Source organism: Xenopus laevis, chromosome 4S, assembly GCF_017654675.1.
Source record: "Xenopus laevis strain J_2021 chromosome 4S, Xenopus_laevis_v10.1, whole genome shotgun sequence".
Classification (NCBI taxonomy): Eukaryota; Metazoa; Chordata; class Amphibia; order Anura; family Pipidae; genus Xenopus; species Xenopus laevis.
Genome location: NC_054378.1, coordinates 122,107,884 through 122,124,703, shown reverse-complemented (window position 1 = coordinate 122,124,703; position 16,820 = coordinate 122,107,884). Strand labels below are relative to the sequence as shown.

Genomic DNA, 16,820 nt, shown 5'->3' with positions numbered 1-16,820 from the left:
AGCTCATATTTAAAATTCGCAATTCTGTTTACATATTAAGTAAACGCGACTTTTATCCATCTTTATAAATATAACCTTGTGCAAGGCAAATATATTCACTGTGCGAATCATTCTGCCCTGCACGAAGTTTATAAATGAGCCCCAATGTAACATGTTTTTGCATCACTTAGTGCTCTTGCACTTGTGTCCCGGTTTCAATCACATTGTTTTGTAATGACCCCTGGTGAGTTTTCTGCCACCATTCTTATATGCCTGTTGTTTTATTTTACGTCTGCCTGGAGGACTGCTCATTGAGCGCCTGCTCTTTAAACAAATATGGTTTTATCTCGATCTGGCAAGTTTCAATTAAAAGGAGATCCCCAAAGCTACAAGCAGTAGCATCAAATCCATGAGGCTTTATAACCAAGCTTCTTCTTTTTAAGACCCCAACGGACGATGACTTTATGACAATATACTGCACAAGGTGCAATGTTTTCTCTAGGTCTAGTAACTCACATTAATGTTTAATTAAGCGCTCAGTTAAAAGCTGACTTCTGATTGGTCGCTGTGGGTTACAAAAACTGAAACACCCATCATCCATACTATTATTTTTTTATTTTCCATTCCCTACTTTGGCATTCAACAAGCCGAGGACCTTTCAATCTGACTCTCTCAACTCTCACTTTTCCGCCTTTCTTACTTTGCAGCATTGAAACGAGTTACATTTTCTAAAGCAAAATAAACATTCTTAATGGCCACTCAGCGAGATACAGACGAGGAAAAAAGGGCTGGGGAGATTTTTGTTTCCCCCTCCCTGTATTTTAACAAATAATGCACATAGAATAGCAGTTAAGCCATTATAAATCTCGTTGCGGGGGCACATCTGAAGCACAATGTTGCACGCTACATGATGCAGAGGACGTGGTGGCATTAATAAACACTTATAATTGAACCATTTGTCAAGGCTACAATATGGTTCAATTAAATTAAACAGTTTGGGAATTACATTTTCTCACTCACGGTTCGAGTTATGTACATTGTCTATCTATGTTAACTCTAAATTGCCTCATTGTGCAAATGATGATTGCTGGAGAACATTAGATTCCCAAGAAAGATTGATAAAATCCCCGGGTCCATGAATATTCCATAAAGAATAGCAAAGTTCTCCACCTCCAGCACATGATGACTAGTGCGCTACCAGCAATGTGATTTCTCTGTTGAATAAAATATTTAGCTGTAAAATGTATAACTCATTAGGTGTCGTTTACTTTGACCCTGGGAACAAGGGTTAGAGGCTAAAAGGAACAGAAGCTTGCCTCCATGTGATCATTTAATAAATTCACTAAAGGGCGAATTTTCACCTGCGAAGGCTTCGCCACACTCCATACCACTCCACCAGGCGCAAATTTACTACCACTACGATATTTCACCAAAATGTGAAGTTGCGTCCCGGCAGGCGAATGCTGGTAGAGATTTGCTAGCGTAATTTCGTCAGCGCGAGCATTTCATAGCGAACTTTCGCCAGCATTCAATTCTGCCTAGCGAAACTTCGTTATTACATATGGGTCATATACTGTATATGTCTTTATTAGAGATGTGCAAATGCTTGAAGTGGCCAATTATTATTACACATGTCTGAAGAAGCAAAATAAAGACAAAAGAGATCCTCTAATACCCTAGACATGAGCCCACCCTAAAACAAATGTGGCGTGCCCCTCATGGGATACTGTCATGGGAAAGCAAGTTTTTTTCAAAATGCATCAGTTAATAGTGCTGCTCCTGCAGACTTCTGCACTCACTGAAATCCATTTTTCAAGAGCAAACAGATTTGTTTATATTTAAGTTTGAAATCTGACATGGGGCTAGACATATTGTCAGTTTCCCAGGTGCCCCCAGCCACGTGACTTTTGCTCTGATAAACTTCAGTCACTCTTTACCGCTGTACTGCAAGTTGGAGTGATATCACCCCCTCCCTTCCCCCCCAGCAGCCCATCAGCAGAACAATTGGAAGGTAACCAGATAACAGCTCCCTAACACAAGATAACTGCTCCCTGGTAGATAGATAGTAAAATCCAGGTCCCACTGTGACAAATTCAGTTACATTGAGTAGGAGAAACAACAGCCTGCCAGAAAGCAGTTCCATCCTAAAGTGCTGGCTCTTTCTGAAAGCACATGACCAGGCAAAATGACCTGAGATGCACCTACACACCAATATTACAACTAAAATAATACACTTGTTGGGTTAGGAATGACATTTTACATGGTAGAGTGAATTATTTGTCATTTAGAAATACAAACTACACCATAAAAATCATCATGACAGAATCCCTTTAATGATTTTACAGTAGATTTAAGGTATGAAGATCCAAATTATGGAACAATCCCTTATTGCTTAAGCCCCAGGTCATAAGCATTCTGGATAACAGGTCCCATACTTGTATATGGTGCTGAGTTTACTCCGTGCTAAAAATCATTAATGTTTTTAAAAATGGTCCCTAATTGGAGCTCCTTATATATCTGCTATGACCCACTCCCAGAAGCACAGTAGGGAAGGGGGGGGTGGCCAATCACAGCCCTGCATTCACACATGCAAAGCCAGGCTTCAGTTCCTTGCTTTAATTGGCACTTTATATTTAATGAATTGGTCTTGTCGAACCAACTGTTTATTCTTGAACTGAATTAATTGCACTGCACTTTAGTTTAATCTCCATTATTTGAGAAATTGTGAAGATATAGAAACAGCTGTACATATTCTTTCTTATTATTGAGTGGTTAAAATATTCCTCTTATACTGATTACTAGATATTTGTTTGATAGTTATAGCCGGGGTACTTCCTCCTTAAAAAATTGTTCGTTAGGCTTCAGTTCCTTATCAGGTCAGCCTAGCTGCTGATTGGTTCCTATTCTACTCTAACTCCCCTACACAGCCTGGGAAAGGAGGCAGCAGGAAGTGTAACGGATGAGCGGGATTAGTAGGGTTTTTGCAGAAATGTTCAATAAATCAACCCAAAACTCTACTCTTAAAGAAAAACATTCCTTCTATATTTAAAAGAGCATAATACACAGGCACATTCTTGTTTTGTTTTACACAATACAGTATGTCTCCATTAATGGCCATAAAGAAAGCACTGATACCAGTATGAAGTGTTATTAACAGTATGATAATCATTATTATCACGCAACATTTCCCATAAAGCCACAACTAAAAGAATCCTTTCTGTTCTATTCTGTAGCCAAAGACAATAAACATTTCATAAATGGCTTCACCTTGGATCTTTGTTATCATCAACGTATTGTAATAAATACCACAATTTACAATCTGCAGAAACTTGACAATTATTTTCCTTAGAACATATTAAGCCCAACCGCTGACCTTCAAGCTAACATTAGAGCTGAAATTCAGTAATAAGAAAGCATCATGTTTTTCTTTTTGGCATTTATATCTGTTTATTACCAATGTAGCATGAAACGAATGAAGCAAATGCGCCTTTTTAAAGCCAACGGTTAAGATAAATGAAAAAAAAAAAAATGTTTGGTGTTTGACTTCAATACAGATACTCACTGAAATGCATCGGAGTCAGTTCGGAGGAGACATTACATTGTGGTTAAAGGGGTAGTAAGAATGTCCTATTCTTATCAACTTGCAATTGGTCTTTATTTATTTTTGGAACTTGAAAAGTGACAAACCGCCTCTTGAAGTAAAAAATACTATTTATTTAAGCATTTAAACAGTTAGATAGCTGGAGTGCATAGGGCGCCTAAGGCGTTTCAGGAACACCCCTTAATCATAGGCTAAACGAGATGGCAGAGAATCTGTAATAACTTACCCCCATAGGGGTGTTGGGGGTCGGCAGGGACGCCCCCCGCACTCCAAGCGGGGACGCTCGCAGGGTTCTTCGCCGCATCTGGTTGCGTCTTAAAGGCGCCATATACCCCTTTGTATAGAAGGAGATCGATAAAGTTAATTGAAGAAATTCAGACAATAATGAGGTGACGCTATAAAGTGCATTCATTGCTCAGAGAAGAAACTGTCAAGGTGAAACGCGTAAGCACTGATCTCATGAACGTAAGTGTAGAGATGTTCCAGTTTTATTAGTGCAGCACAACATTACATTATATTTCAAATTTATATCAAATGTATTTCTTTAAAACACTTTCATTTTTTGGTGCTATGTTCCTTTAAGAAGCCATTGAGGTGAATGAGAATCATTATGAAGGTTATTTATTAAAGTCCCATTTTTTCTGATAGTAGTTTTAAAGGGGAAAAACTATTTTTTATGGGAAAAAAGACTTGAATTGTTCATTTTCATTAAATCCAGAAGGTGTTAAAAGTCAATAAAAAAAAAGTACACCATCTCAGACCTGCCAAGTTCATGAAGAAGTCAATTTGTGATGGGTTTCTGAAAAAGTCACGGTATTCAGGCGTCCACCTGAAAATGTTGCGGTATTCGGGCGTCATATCAAAAAGTTGTAGTATTCTGGCGTCACATCCCAAAAAGTCAAGGTATTTGGGCGTCAGATTGAAAGAGTCACAGTATTCAAATTTTTCACAAGTTTTTTCCAGCAAACATTTTTTGATAAATAAATCCGTGTGAATTTGGTAGTTTTCAGAAAATTGTGAGAACTTTGACTTTGATAAATAACCCCCTACATGAAAAAATTCGCAGTGGTTTTTTTTAGCTTTCTTAGCAGCACAAATTTGGACATTGGAATATTTTGAGGTTGAAGAGAACCTTTTGTGCTTTTCGGAAGTGGGAGCAACGCAGATGTGGGACTCAAGTCTTTTTGGTATATTTGCTCTTATTTGGTTACCGGAATTGTGTGAAATGAATGAATGTCAGTAGGGTCTTGTAATAAAAGACCCTTTGGATGTTTATTTTGACAAGGACCTCCAGCTAATTAAACAAATTTCTGCCCTATCTTGTGATTAAATCACTTAAATGGTGGGTCAACCTTGCAAACATATTCACAAAATATCAAAACAAATCTTCTTTCTCTTGAATTGCCAGGAAACGTATGAGAAAGCCGAGCAGCTGTGTGTAATTTATGTTGTAGATTAGTTAATCCCTAAATTTGACCTGGAAACTGTTCCAATATACGGTCCAATCATTTCTGATGTACTGCGGGGAATTGTGATACTGTAAGACTGAGCCACAACATTGGCCCTCCATTGCATCCACTGCTCTAGCTTCTTTCTCTGGATTGTCTGCCCAGTGCTAAAATATTTACATTCACGGCAATTTTGTTACAGGATTATCTATTCTCTTGCAGTTGTATTATTTTTCCTTTCTGTTGCATTATGTGTTCATATATTATTCATGCCATGGAATGACTAAAATGATGTCTCTAAATCACACACTGCTTTTATGGACTATATGTTATTGATGCATCTGGAACATATAAAGTCGTCAGTTGGTTGAGTGCACCAGATGCTGCCCAAACTGGTATATTTAAGTACTGCATGTCTATTTCCTTGTAACCTTTAGAACAGCCTAAATTCAAGGTGCTAAAATGGTCCACTTCTGATATCCTTATCATTTACAGCAGGAAGAACATTATTCCATATAATAGAGAGTCATAATTCATAGTTCCCTGTATAACTCAACCTGCTGCCTTGTGCCTTTATATGGTCACAGAACAACCCCTCAGTGACTTCTAATATCCTTATCATTTACAGTAGGGGGTACATTATCCCTTATAATACATGAGTGATACTCAGAGTTCCCTGTATAACTCAGCCTGCAGCCTTGTGCCTTTATATGGTCACAGAACAACCCCTCAGTGACTTCTAATATCCTCATCATTTACAGTAGGGGGTACATTATCCCTTATAATACATGAGTGATACTCAGAGTTCCCTGTATAACTCAGCCTGCAGCCTTGTGCCTTTATATGGTCACAGAACAACCCCTCAGTGACTTCTAATATCCTTATCATTTAGAGTAGGTGGCACATTATCCCTTATAATACATGAGTGATTCTCAGAGTTCCCTGTATAACTCAGCCTGCAGCCTTGTGCCTTTATATGGTCACAGCACCCCTCAGTGACTTCTAATATCCTTATCATTAACAGTAGGGGGTACATTATCCCTTATAATACATGAGTGATACTCAGAGTTCCCTGTATAACTCAGCCTGCAGCCTTGTGCCTTTATATGGTCACAGAACCCCTCAGTGACTTCTAATATACTTATCATTTACAGTAGGGGGTACATTATCCCTTATAATACATGAGTGATACTCTGAGTTCCCTGTATAACTCAGCCTGCAGCCTTGTGCCTTTATATGGTCACAGAACAACCTCTCAGTGACTTCTAATATCCTTATCATTTACAGTAGGGGGTACATTATCCCTTATAATACATGAGTGATACTCTGAGTTCCCTGTATAACTCAGCCTGCAGCCTTGTGCCTTTATATGGTCACAGAACAACCTCTCAGTGACTTCTAATATCCTTATCATTTACAGTAGGGGGTACATTATCCCTTATAATACATGAGTGATACTCAGAGTTCCCTGTATAACTCAGCCTGCAGCCTTGTGCCTTTATATGGTCACAGAACAACCCCTCAGTGACTTCTAATATCCTTATCATTTACAGTAGGGGTACATTATCCCTTATAATACATTAGTGCTAATAATACATCTGTAAAATGTATTTATTATATATTCCCACCTCCCCCTCACACAATTTGATTTATATTTAATTAAATGCATGTGCCTGTCCCATCATACTATTTATATATATATTTATCTTACTGCCAGTGAGCTGAGCTGTGTGTGAAACTACAATTTATACTTCAGACTACAAAAATATAGCAACTGCTGACACCTACAGCGAATAATTAAACATAAATTTCATAACTATCTGCATAAGTCATTTCATAGCTATGAGAATTCCAGCCACACAAATTGCATCTGGATACACAGTAAATCATGTCCTTAATTTGTTAAATTATGTTAAGCACAAAGCTGGATGTTAAACATGAAATCATTTATTTTCATTATAGTTATGGGTTGCTTTACTGGCTAATCTGACTTTTCATATTTATGTATGTATACCTTTATTTATATACCATAGACTACTGCTAATATATATAGATACTGTAGTTGTGCATTAAAACACTACAATAATAGAACCAATGGGCAACCATAAAATAATAGAATATAAATAAGAGCAAACATATGAATGCATTCAAGATTAAGTGATGTTGTAATGCAAGAGCTTGAAGTTCAATTCCCCACTGAGCTAACAATCTAAGTGAATTGGTCAATGGGGTGAAGACTGCGCTCTGTCCAGAACGTGGGAAAGGAAGCTGCACCAAATTTCAATCTATGGATCCACTCGTCCACAAACAATTCGAAGAGAAACAGGGGGGGATGAAAGGTGCGCTGGGGATACCTATAGAGGAAGGAAAAAACAGAGCCTATCTGGCGTAATATCCTCTGTGCACTTTGGCCGATATTGAATAGTCGGACCTACTCACATTCGTGGTATATTCATATGGCAAAAAAGGAATCTGATCGCATGTGCCTTCAGTCTAGGGTTGGTTTGCGGCTAGCGTGTCTCGTCAGGTTTTGTCTGCCTGTTGAGTAAGGATGCCGGATAGTGTAGTACAGCTAACAGAAGGGTAATTAAGAGCTGGTAATGCGCTTACCTCGAGTACGTGTAAAAATGGCTTAATAGACCGCTATCTGGATCGCGGTCCTGGATCGCAATTGGATCGATCTCTGCGTGACACTTGCTGGGGTTTAGATCTGGTCGCGGTCCGGTATTCAAAACTGGCAGTGTTTCGATGTTTCCCGCAAATTACACTAGTCGGCGTTCTCCTCCACGAGGTCTTCACTCTCGCCTCGGGGTGTTGTCGGCTCTGTTAGTTCTGTCTGGGGCTTTGTCCTTTTCTTCTTGAATGAACCAGTCTTTCCTAGCCAAGCTTTGTTCAGCAGCAGCTCCAGTATCCGCTATCAATGCTCCTTAGTGGACAGGAGCCACTAAGGAGCATTGATAGCGGATACTGGAGCTGCTGCTGAACAAAGCTTGGCTAGGAAAGACTGGTTCATTCAAGAAGAAAAGGACAAAGCCCCAGACAGAACTAACAGAGCCGACAACACCCCGAGGCGAGAGTGAAGACCTCGTGGAGGAGAACGCCGACTAGTGTAATTTGCGGGAAACATCGAAACACTGCCAGTTTTGAATACCGGACCGCGACCAGATCTAAACCCCAGCAAGTGTCACGCAGAGATCGATCCAATTGCGATCCAGGACCGCGATCCAGATAGCGGTCTATTAAGCCATTTTTACACGTACTCGAGGTAAGCGCATTACCAGCTCTTAATTACCCTTCTGTTAGCTGTACTACACTATCCGGCATCCTTACTCAACAGGCAGACAAAACCTGACGAGACACGCTAGCCGCAAACCAACCCTAGACTGAAGGCACATGCGATCAGATTCCTTTTTTGCCATATGAATATACCACGAATGTGAGTAGGTCCGACTATTCAATATCGGCCAAAGTGCACAGAGGATATTACGCCAGATAGGCTCTGTTTTTTCCTTCCTCTATAGGTATCCCCAGCGCACCTTTCATCCCCCCCTGTTTCTCTAACAATCTAAGTGGTTATGTAATTTATAGACATAAATAGGCCAATAATATGGGGCACATTTACCTAGGGTCGAATATTGAGGGTTAATTAACCCTCAATATTCGACCGTCTAAGTTAAATCTTTCGACTTCGAATATCGAAGTTGAAGGATTTAGCGCTATTCCTACGATCAAACGATCAAAGCAATAATCGTTCGATCGAACGATTAAATCCTTCGAATCGAACCATTCCAAGGATTTTAATCCATCAATCGAAGGATATTCCTTCGATCAGGAAATTGTTAGGAAGCCTATGGGGACCTTCCCCATAGGCTAACATTGGCCTCGGTAGATTTTAGGTGGCGAACTAGGGGGTGGAAGAATTTTTTAAAGAGACAGTACTTCGACTATCTATTAGTTTGAATCGTTCGATTTGAAGTCGAAGGGCGTAGTCGAAGGTCTAAGTAGCCCATTCGATGGTCGAAGATGGTTGAAGTAGCCATATTCGACCATTCGAAATTTTTTTCCTCTATTCCTTCACTCGAACTAAGTAAATGGGCCCCTAAGTGTTACAATTAGTGATGGGCGAATTTGTCCAGTTTCGAATTGCCTACAGCAATTTAGATGCCCGCATTATTTTTTGATGCCGGTGTTAAAGTCAATGGGGCGTCCGAATAATGTTGACGCACAACGGTTTTCTTGCAATCGACTTTTCCAACACTTGTCCAAGTGTTAGTTTTGCAAATTTATTTGCGGCACCGAGGCTAGGAAATTCACCGCAAATTTGTGCCTGCCAAATTTATTCGCCCATCACTCTTTACAATTTTATCTGAGTTATATATTATGCCAGTGCTAGAAGAAGTAGTCTATAATTTTAGTTCAGAAGAGACTGAAGGAGAATTTTTTATGGAGGAATTCAGGGATGAAATCCCAAATGTAAGGAGAAGCAAAAGGAAGAGGACTAAGGTGCCAAACAGCAGAAGAAGTGGGTGGTGTGACCTGGCAGTGGCTATGAAAGGAATAGATGTGTCGGCCAGAACATTTAGGAGACCCAAGGCAAGAGATGCAGAAAAGTTCAGAAGAATTAAGGACTTTTTGTTAGTTATTGTAACAATTATTTTTTGCTTAAAGGAAAGAAATGAGTGGAGGAAGATTCAAGCAACAGAGTTTAAGACAACCTGTAGTTGGGAGAGGTGTTAGTTGGGGATGCCGGTTAGTAGCAAGTTGCAGTAATTTAGGTAGGGTAGGAAGAGGCCATGGATGAGTGCCTTTAGCAGTTGCTTGCAAGTAAAAGTGACAGATTTTGCCAATATTGGGTCGAAAAAAAATAACAGGTTGTGACCTTGGTGTCACTATTGTCAGAGAGAGAAAAGTCAATGGATACACCAGGGGCAGTAGGTTGAGCAACAGGATTTCCCAGTCAGTAGACAACGTTAACAAGGTTAATGAGCATTGATATTATTATTATTGCAGCTACGGATCCGTTACTTTACCCATATGTTTGAACTGCCTGATACATCTGTGTGGGTATGTGTGTGTGTTTCTGGGTCTGAACGAAACTAATACGTATGAGGGCTCATTTATTATGAAATGGACATTGTGCAAAGTGCAAGCAAAGAGTGCAAAACACTATAGTTTTTATATTTTGCACGTATTCAGATGCCAGATGTAAGAGCAGGCAACAGTAGAGCTGGTCATAGACGTGCAGATTTTGTGTCCAATAAATGATCGGACGTTGCAATCCTCCAATCCTCCAACCTGCCACTGACCATTCAGATTAAATAAAGTAGTAAAACAAATCAGATGATGTTCTGCCCATGCCAGCAATCGCATGAAAGTTATGTTTGACAAATAGTAGTGACAGTCACCCACAGATATAGGCAATACATGCAGAGATATTATCATTAGCCGACAGAAATCTTTTAACCGGTCCCCTCAATTAAACGACCGATTACCATGGTGCGAAAAATCCACGCACGATCCGAAAATCCTACGAAGCTACGTTTTATACGACTTTTTCTTTGCGTCTCTGACCAGCGTTAAACTTGCCTAGAGGACAATATGGTGGGACTTAATTCTAAGGTCCAATCTCCTATCCCATCGACCGCTGTGGAACCAACCAGAGCAGGATAAGGAAATAAGTGATAGGGTGGGGGTTTGGTAGTAAGGACCAAGTAACCATCTAGGTAGATATATGTGCAGGGGGTAATGTATGAGTGAGCATGGGACAAGATGGTGGGGTGACTATTGGGCCCATCCCTGCCAGGGTTCTGAAGCACAAAGTGTTACACCACAGTCCAAAAGCATCACATTCAGAGTGGGTGAATAACAGGCAGCACTAGGTCATCCCTTTTCTTGCCTACTAGATTATACGCACAGACTAGGAAGTGACAACTTTCAAAAAGACTGGGTGCAACTGCTACATGCGTGGGCACTAAAGGATGCAGGTCTTGTTGTTCTAGCACGTGTGTATTCACTATAACAAACGAGCCCCTTCTGATCAGTGTGCATGGCTTTTTAGCAAATAACATATGTATTCATGTATAGCTAGAATTAATATTAAATTCTAGTTTCCCTTTAACACTGTCACGATGGAAGGTTTCCTGCATCCACTTTAGTTTTGCTCTGAATCCTGACAGTGTGACCTTTTATGCTCTTGAACTTTCGCCATTTCTGCTGTGAACCAATGATCTGGGAATGTAAAGGCTTTATCTGCTGTTTGGCATTTGGCGATAAACCCATTTCCCAGCCCGGAAAGGCCCAAGGGTGATCGGTCTTTTTTTTATGCTTTCATTATGTTGTTATTTTGATACCATCATTAGTCAAACAACTGCTGGGAACCTGTATTTGCCACCAGGAATGTACACAACAACAGTGTTTCCATATACTCAGAAACAGAATTAATAGATAAACTGATGTTTAAAAAAATGTATTCTGAGGATTCTTCATAAGATTAACTGCAAATAAAACAATTTCATACTCTGTAAGGGACACTATTATAAAAAGAAAATAACTTGTACTTTGCCTTTAGTAAAGTTGTTCAGGGAAATTGCACTTTACCATTGTAAAGGTATGTGATCTGTTATCCAGAAACCTGTTATCCAGACCGCTCTTAATTACAGAAATACCATCTTCCATAGATTACATTTCATCCAAATTCTAAAAAAATATTTCCCTTTTCTCTGTAATAATTAAACAGTAGCTTGTACTTGATCCCAACTAAGTTATAATTAATCCTTATTGTGGGAAAAAACAGCCTATTGGCTTTATTTAATGTTTATATGATTTTCTAGTAGACTTAAGGCATGAAGATCCAAATTATGGAAACATCTATTTTACAGAAAACCCCAGATCCTGAGCATTCTGGATAACAGGTCCCATAATGTATCTGTACTTGCACTGGGAAGGAAAATGAATGAGGAAACTGGATATATGCATGCCAGTAATGCCTGCAAACTTGACTATTCTAAATGCTGCCAAATTATTGGCCCTTTTATCGGGACCAAAATAAGACCACGTATTGATAAGACAAGCTGGAAAAAAGAATTGCATTAAGCTGTAGATGAAGTCTTCCCCCTACTGATCTGAAGAGACTAGGCCCCATGTAATCCAAACATTGGCCAACTGAAGAAGATCAGCCTCATCTTATCCAGCACATGGGTAATAAATCAGTCAATGATTTACTAGTCAGGCAACAGAAACGTTTGTTGAAGAACCTTCTATAGAGTCATGGATACCCAAAACATCAAATAATCACTCATCCCAAATTTCACTCTATTTGGCATACAGGCTGGTCCCCTTAGCTCATAACAAGGTTACAGAAATATAGAAACATTGGGGTAACAGTCACTCTGCTATAGTTCCAGGGGTACCCAGGGTACATATAAGCACTCACCCCCAAATCTCCCCCTAACTGACCTTCAGACCGGGCCCCCTTAGCTCATAACAAGGTTACAGATATATAGAAACATTGGGGTAACAGTCACCCTGCTATAGTTCCAGGGGTACCCAGGGTACAAATAAGCACTCACCCCAAATCTCCCCCTAACTGGCCTTCAGACTGGGCCCCCTTAGCTCATAACAAGGTTACAGATATATAGAAACATTGGGTTCACAGTCTCCCTGCTATAGTTCCAGGGGTACCCAGGGTACAAATGAGCACTCACCCCAAATCTCCCCCTAACTGACCTTCAGACTGGACCCCCTTAGCTCATAACATGGTTACAGATATATAGAAACATTGGGGTCACAGGCCGTTTTCTCCTACTTGCCCATACTGGTGCAGTGCATTTGGATGGCCGGCATGCCAGTGGCCCGTTCACTTGGTAGAGTAATTGGTTAGGCAAGCATCCCCATTGGGTTAATGTTCTACTGCAGTACATGTTGTTTATATTGATGTTAATAAAGCTGCAACCTTTAAATTCAATCCTGGGCTCCATGTTTCTCATTGTAATCAATATGTTATATATATGTGGTTATGTTAAAGGGGTGAGAACTGTGGCCTTGACAAGGTTTCAACTAGATGTTGGAACATTGATGGTGTCATTTGCTTGTGTTCATATGTATAAGAGGTTGCAGATCAGATGTGGTTCATAATCAGTATTACAATTCATTTTACAGGTGAGATTCAGTTGGTTAGAGGCTGGGGCTTTGTGCAGGCCAGTCAAGTTCTTTCACTTTCTTCAATGCAAGTCCATATGGTCCTTGCTGTGCAAACCTTTGCATCAATGTAGGAACTTCAAAAGCACAGAACTGGGTTTTATGTAGTAACACTAATGTTTACTTCCAATAATTAGAAGGGGTCAAGGCCCGACTGATGGGTGTAGGGTCCAACAATGCTTTCTTGCTGCACACCAATTACTTAATTGTTCATACAGGGTACATTCAATCCCAGACTGCTCCCAGTTATGTTCGGCAGTTAAGCCTTGGTCACATTTATTTGCAGAAATTCAAAGCACAAGCTTTCGGGGCATAACCCCTTTGCACCTGAGGAAGGGGTTATGCCCCGAAAGCTTGTGCTTTGAATTTCTGCAAATAAATGTGACCATGGCTTAACTCCCGAACATAACTGGTGTGCTTCATCCGAATTCTGGTGGGTGTAGGGCCCACCAGGCCTGTCCCCCAGGGGCCCTTGTACATGTACAGGGAAAGCCCACCACCTGCTCTACCCCCTCCCCCGAGCATGCATAAATAAAACTCCCCTCAGGGGGAGGGAGATCAGCGGCCTGAGGGAGCGCCGGTGGGTATTGGGTCTGGAAGGGGTATTCATATACATGTGCCCATACAGTGTATATCTGACTTCAAGAATGTATCCATTTTACATAGAAGGAAAAAATATAAGACTCAAACGTACTGGCTGTAATGTTTTTTAAATGGAAATGTGAAATTTATAGGAATCATATTCATATACCTTGTGGGGTTCCAGGCTATTGGCTACTCAGATAAATAAACCATGATTTTTCGCACTATAGAGCACACTATTGCAAAAGGTTGGACACATCAGAATTCCAATCATGTGCCAAAAAGCAACACCAGTTTCCATTAGTCTGAATGACTTATACTGAGGAGGGACACCAAGGGATAAAAAATAAAAGAATAAGTAAATAAAAGTCAAGGCAAGAGAGGGGATATAGTACTGAGTGTACTAAATTCTAAATAAGTTGGTATTAAGTTATTGAATATTCCATTATTCAGCAGTTTTCTGGTGCTCAGAATTCATACAGATTGAATATTCCTCCATTGCATTTTCCTTGCATGGCAGCTGTGCAAGATCAAGGATATTTAGTTTGCCTCTCTGGTGCCAGTGTTAGCGTTCTTCTCTTTTACTAACACCCGGCTCATATTGTTTGTGTCTCCGCAGAAGGAGGAACTTGTGAAGTTATAGCTGCGCACAGATGCTGCAATAAGAATCGCATCGAGGAACGTTCACAGACCGTGAAATGTTCTTGTCTTCCTGGGAAAGTGGCTGGAACAACACGGAACAGGCCCTCTTGTGTTGATGGCAAGTATTTTAATGGTTTCTCAACAATGTAGATATAATTCTTTCTGCACTTATTTACCAATCACATTCACTCCAGGCTTAGCATCTTTAGTTTTATAGGGCTCCTTTACTTCCAGGCACATATGTGTCCTATGTCATCGATCATTTTATTTAGTTCTTGTACAAGTTCGACCGAACTGTCCATGGGTTGAATAGAAAACATGGCAATACAGGTAAGGCTTAATTGGATTTATTTATATAATTTAGCGACACAGTGGAACAGGCTTTCCAGCTGTCATTGCACTTTACATGGCAGCATGGCAGCTGGAGAGCCAGAGGTAAAAACAATCCCAATATATTTCCTATATTTTTATATATTGGCTTTATAAGGCACATGTGCTTTTTATTCTCTCCAAGTGCCCTAGAATATAAAGGGAACTGTGTTGTGGGTCCTTTTACAGAGTTTGCTGAAGCTTGTTGGCAATGGAAAATGTTCTTTATTTCTTTAAAGGGATACTGTAATGGGAACATGTTTTTTTTCCAAATCAGTTAATAGTGGTGCCCCAGCAGACCTCTGCACTGAAATCTGTTTTTCAAAAGCGCAAACTGATTTTTTTATATTTCATTTTGAAATCTTACATGAGGCTAGACATATAGGCAGTTTCCCAGGTGCCCCCAGTCATGCGACTTGTGCTCTGATAAACTTCAGTCACTCTTTACTGCTGAACTGCAAATTGGAGTGATAGCAAGAGATGCACCTACACACCAATGTTACAACTAAAAAAATACACTTGTTGGGTTAGGAATTAAATTTTACATGGTAGAATGACTTATTTGCAGTGTAATTTAGAAATCAAAACTACACCATAAAAATCATGACACAATCCCTTGTTGAACAATGGGGTGCCCAAAAGGTAGATGGGGATCTACCAGTAGACCTTTAGCTGGTGATTAGTAGATCTCAAGACCAGGGCCGGATTTACATAGAGGGCGCCCCTAGGACCACTGCCGTTCGGCGCCCCTGTCCCCTCCCCTTTATTTGTGCAAATTTTCATCATCAATGGGGAAATTTAAAAAAATATTGTATCTCTAGTGCTTTCCCAGTGTTTTTGAACCAAAGTGGGTGTGGTTGGGCAACATGCCGCCCCCCTAAAATCCTGCCGCCCTAGGCCCGGGCCTAGGTGGCCTTTCCACAAATCCGGGCCTGCTCAAGACACTGTCAACAAACAGCTTGTCTAAATCTCCCTCATGCTTCATGCTTTATTTCAGATATTTATTATGTTAAGATTACATAAGAAATAGTTCTTTGTTAAATATAGCAATATAAATTCTCTCTTAAATCAATATAATATTAAAGTAATATTTTCAATGGAACAGAATACTGACTTCTTTTATGGATTGAGATCATAATGGAACAACATCACTAAAAGTAGACCTCACATTAGTAAAGTATGGGAACTCCTGCACTAAAACATACCAAGGGTGACAATTCCTTCAACATCTAGTCCCCTTTCATGGACTAGAAAAGGGGATGGGTCCTTCTTAAAACAGGGCGAAGTTTGAAAGAATCATTTGTGTGGTTGGGCTATACATGATCTTAAACTGGCCATACTATGGATGAGAAAAGCTGCTAACTTGGTCATCCCAAATGGCAATGTCTGTTGGTGTATGGGGCACTCAGGACTGCCTGCCCAACCTATATGAGGTTGCTAATTAACCATATATTGGGCAGGTTTAAGAAATCCCATAAGACAAGGACTTCACTGGCACAATGTTTTGGTACTCACCTGATGGGGTACTCATAGACTTGCAAAATAATCCGCACATGGGTGGCCAAACCAGGCAAAGATATACTCCTTTGGTGACCTTACCAAACTAGTGGATGTATGGCATAATTAACTGGCCTAGACCAGGGGTGGTTTGAAATATCAATATTTAAGTTAGGAATGTTGGACTGAAGGAAAGGGCTCTCTTTTTTTGATCACCTTGAAGGCAAAGCAGAAATCAATGTTCTATAGCAAGAGTTGGTTCACAGTATGGTATCATTTGTGTAGCACTGAGGTTTATTTTTGTTCAGGTACTTGAGGCAGTAAATCATTTCAATGGTGTAATGGAAGAGTGGTGTACTAAGGGAGCCGCAACCATGGAAATGCTATAAAACATTGCTGGTCCTTCTTACCATCACACCTCAAGTGATGTCCTACTGCAGACCTCAATCAGGGCCCAGTTTGAGACGATCTCACAGAGGTATAAATTAAGTTTTGGATTGGTTCCT

General features: G+C 40.2%; 1 protein-coding gene across 3 annotated transcripts in view; it reads left to right on the top strand.

Annotated features, from left to right (window-relative positions):
• LOC121393378 (chemokine-like protein TAFA-1) overlaps window positions 1-16,820 on the top strand; it is a 306,137-nt gene that overhangs the window by 222,604 nt on the left and 66,713 nt on the right. For all 3 annotated transcript variants that reach the window (XR_005961036.1, XM_041561772.1, XM_041561773.1), the window contains exon 4: window positions 14,426-14,566. Coding sequence is in view for 2 of the 3 variants with exons in the window: in XM_041561772.1 (XP_041417706.1) it covers window positions 14,426-14,566 (141 nt within the window). In the remaining variant the exon portion in view is untranslated. The remainder of the gene's footprint in view (window positions 1-14,425; window positions 14,567-16,820) is intronic.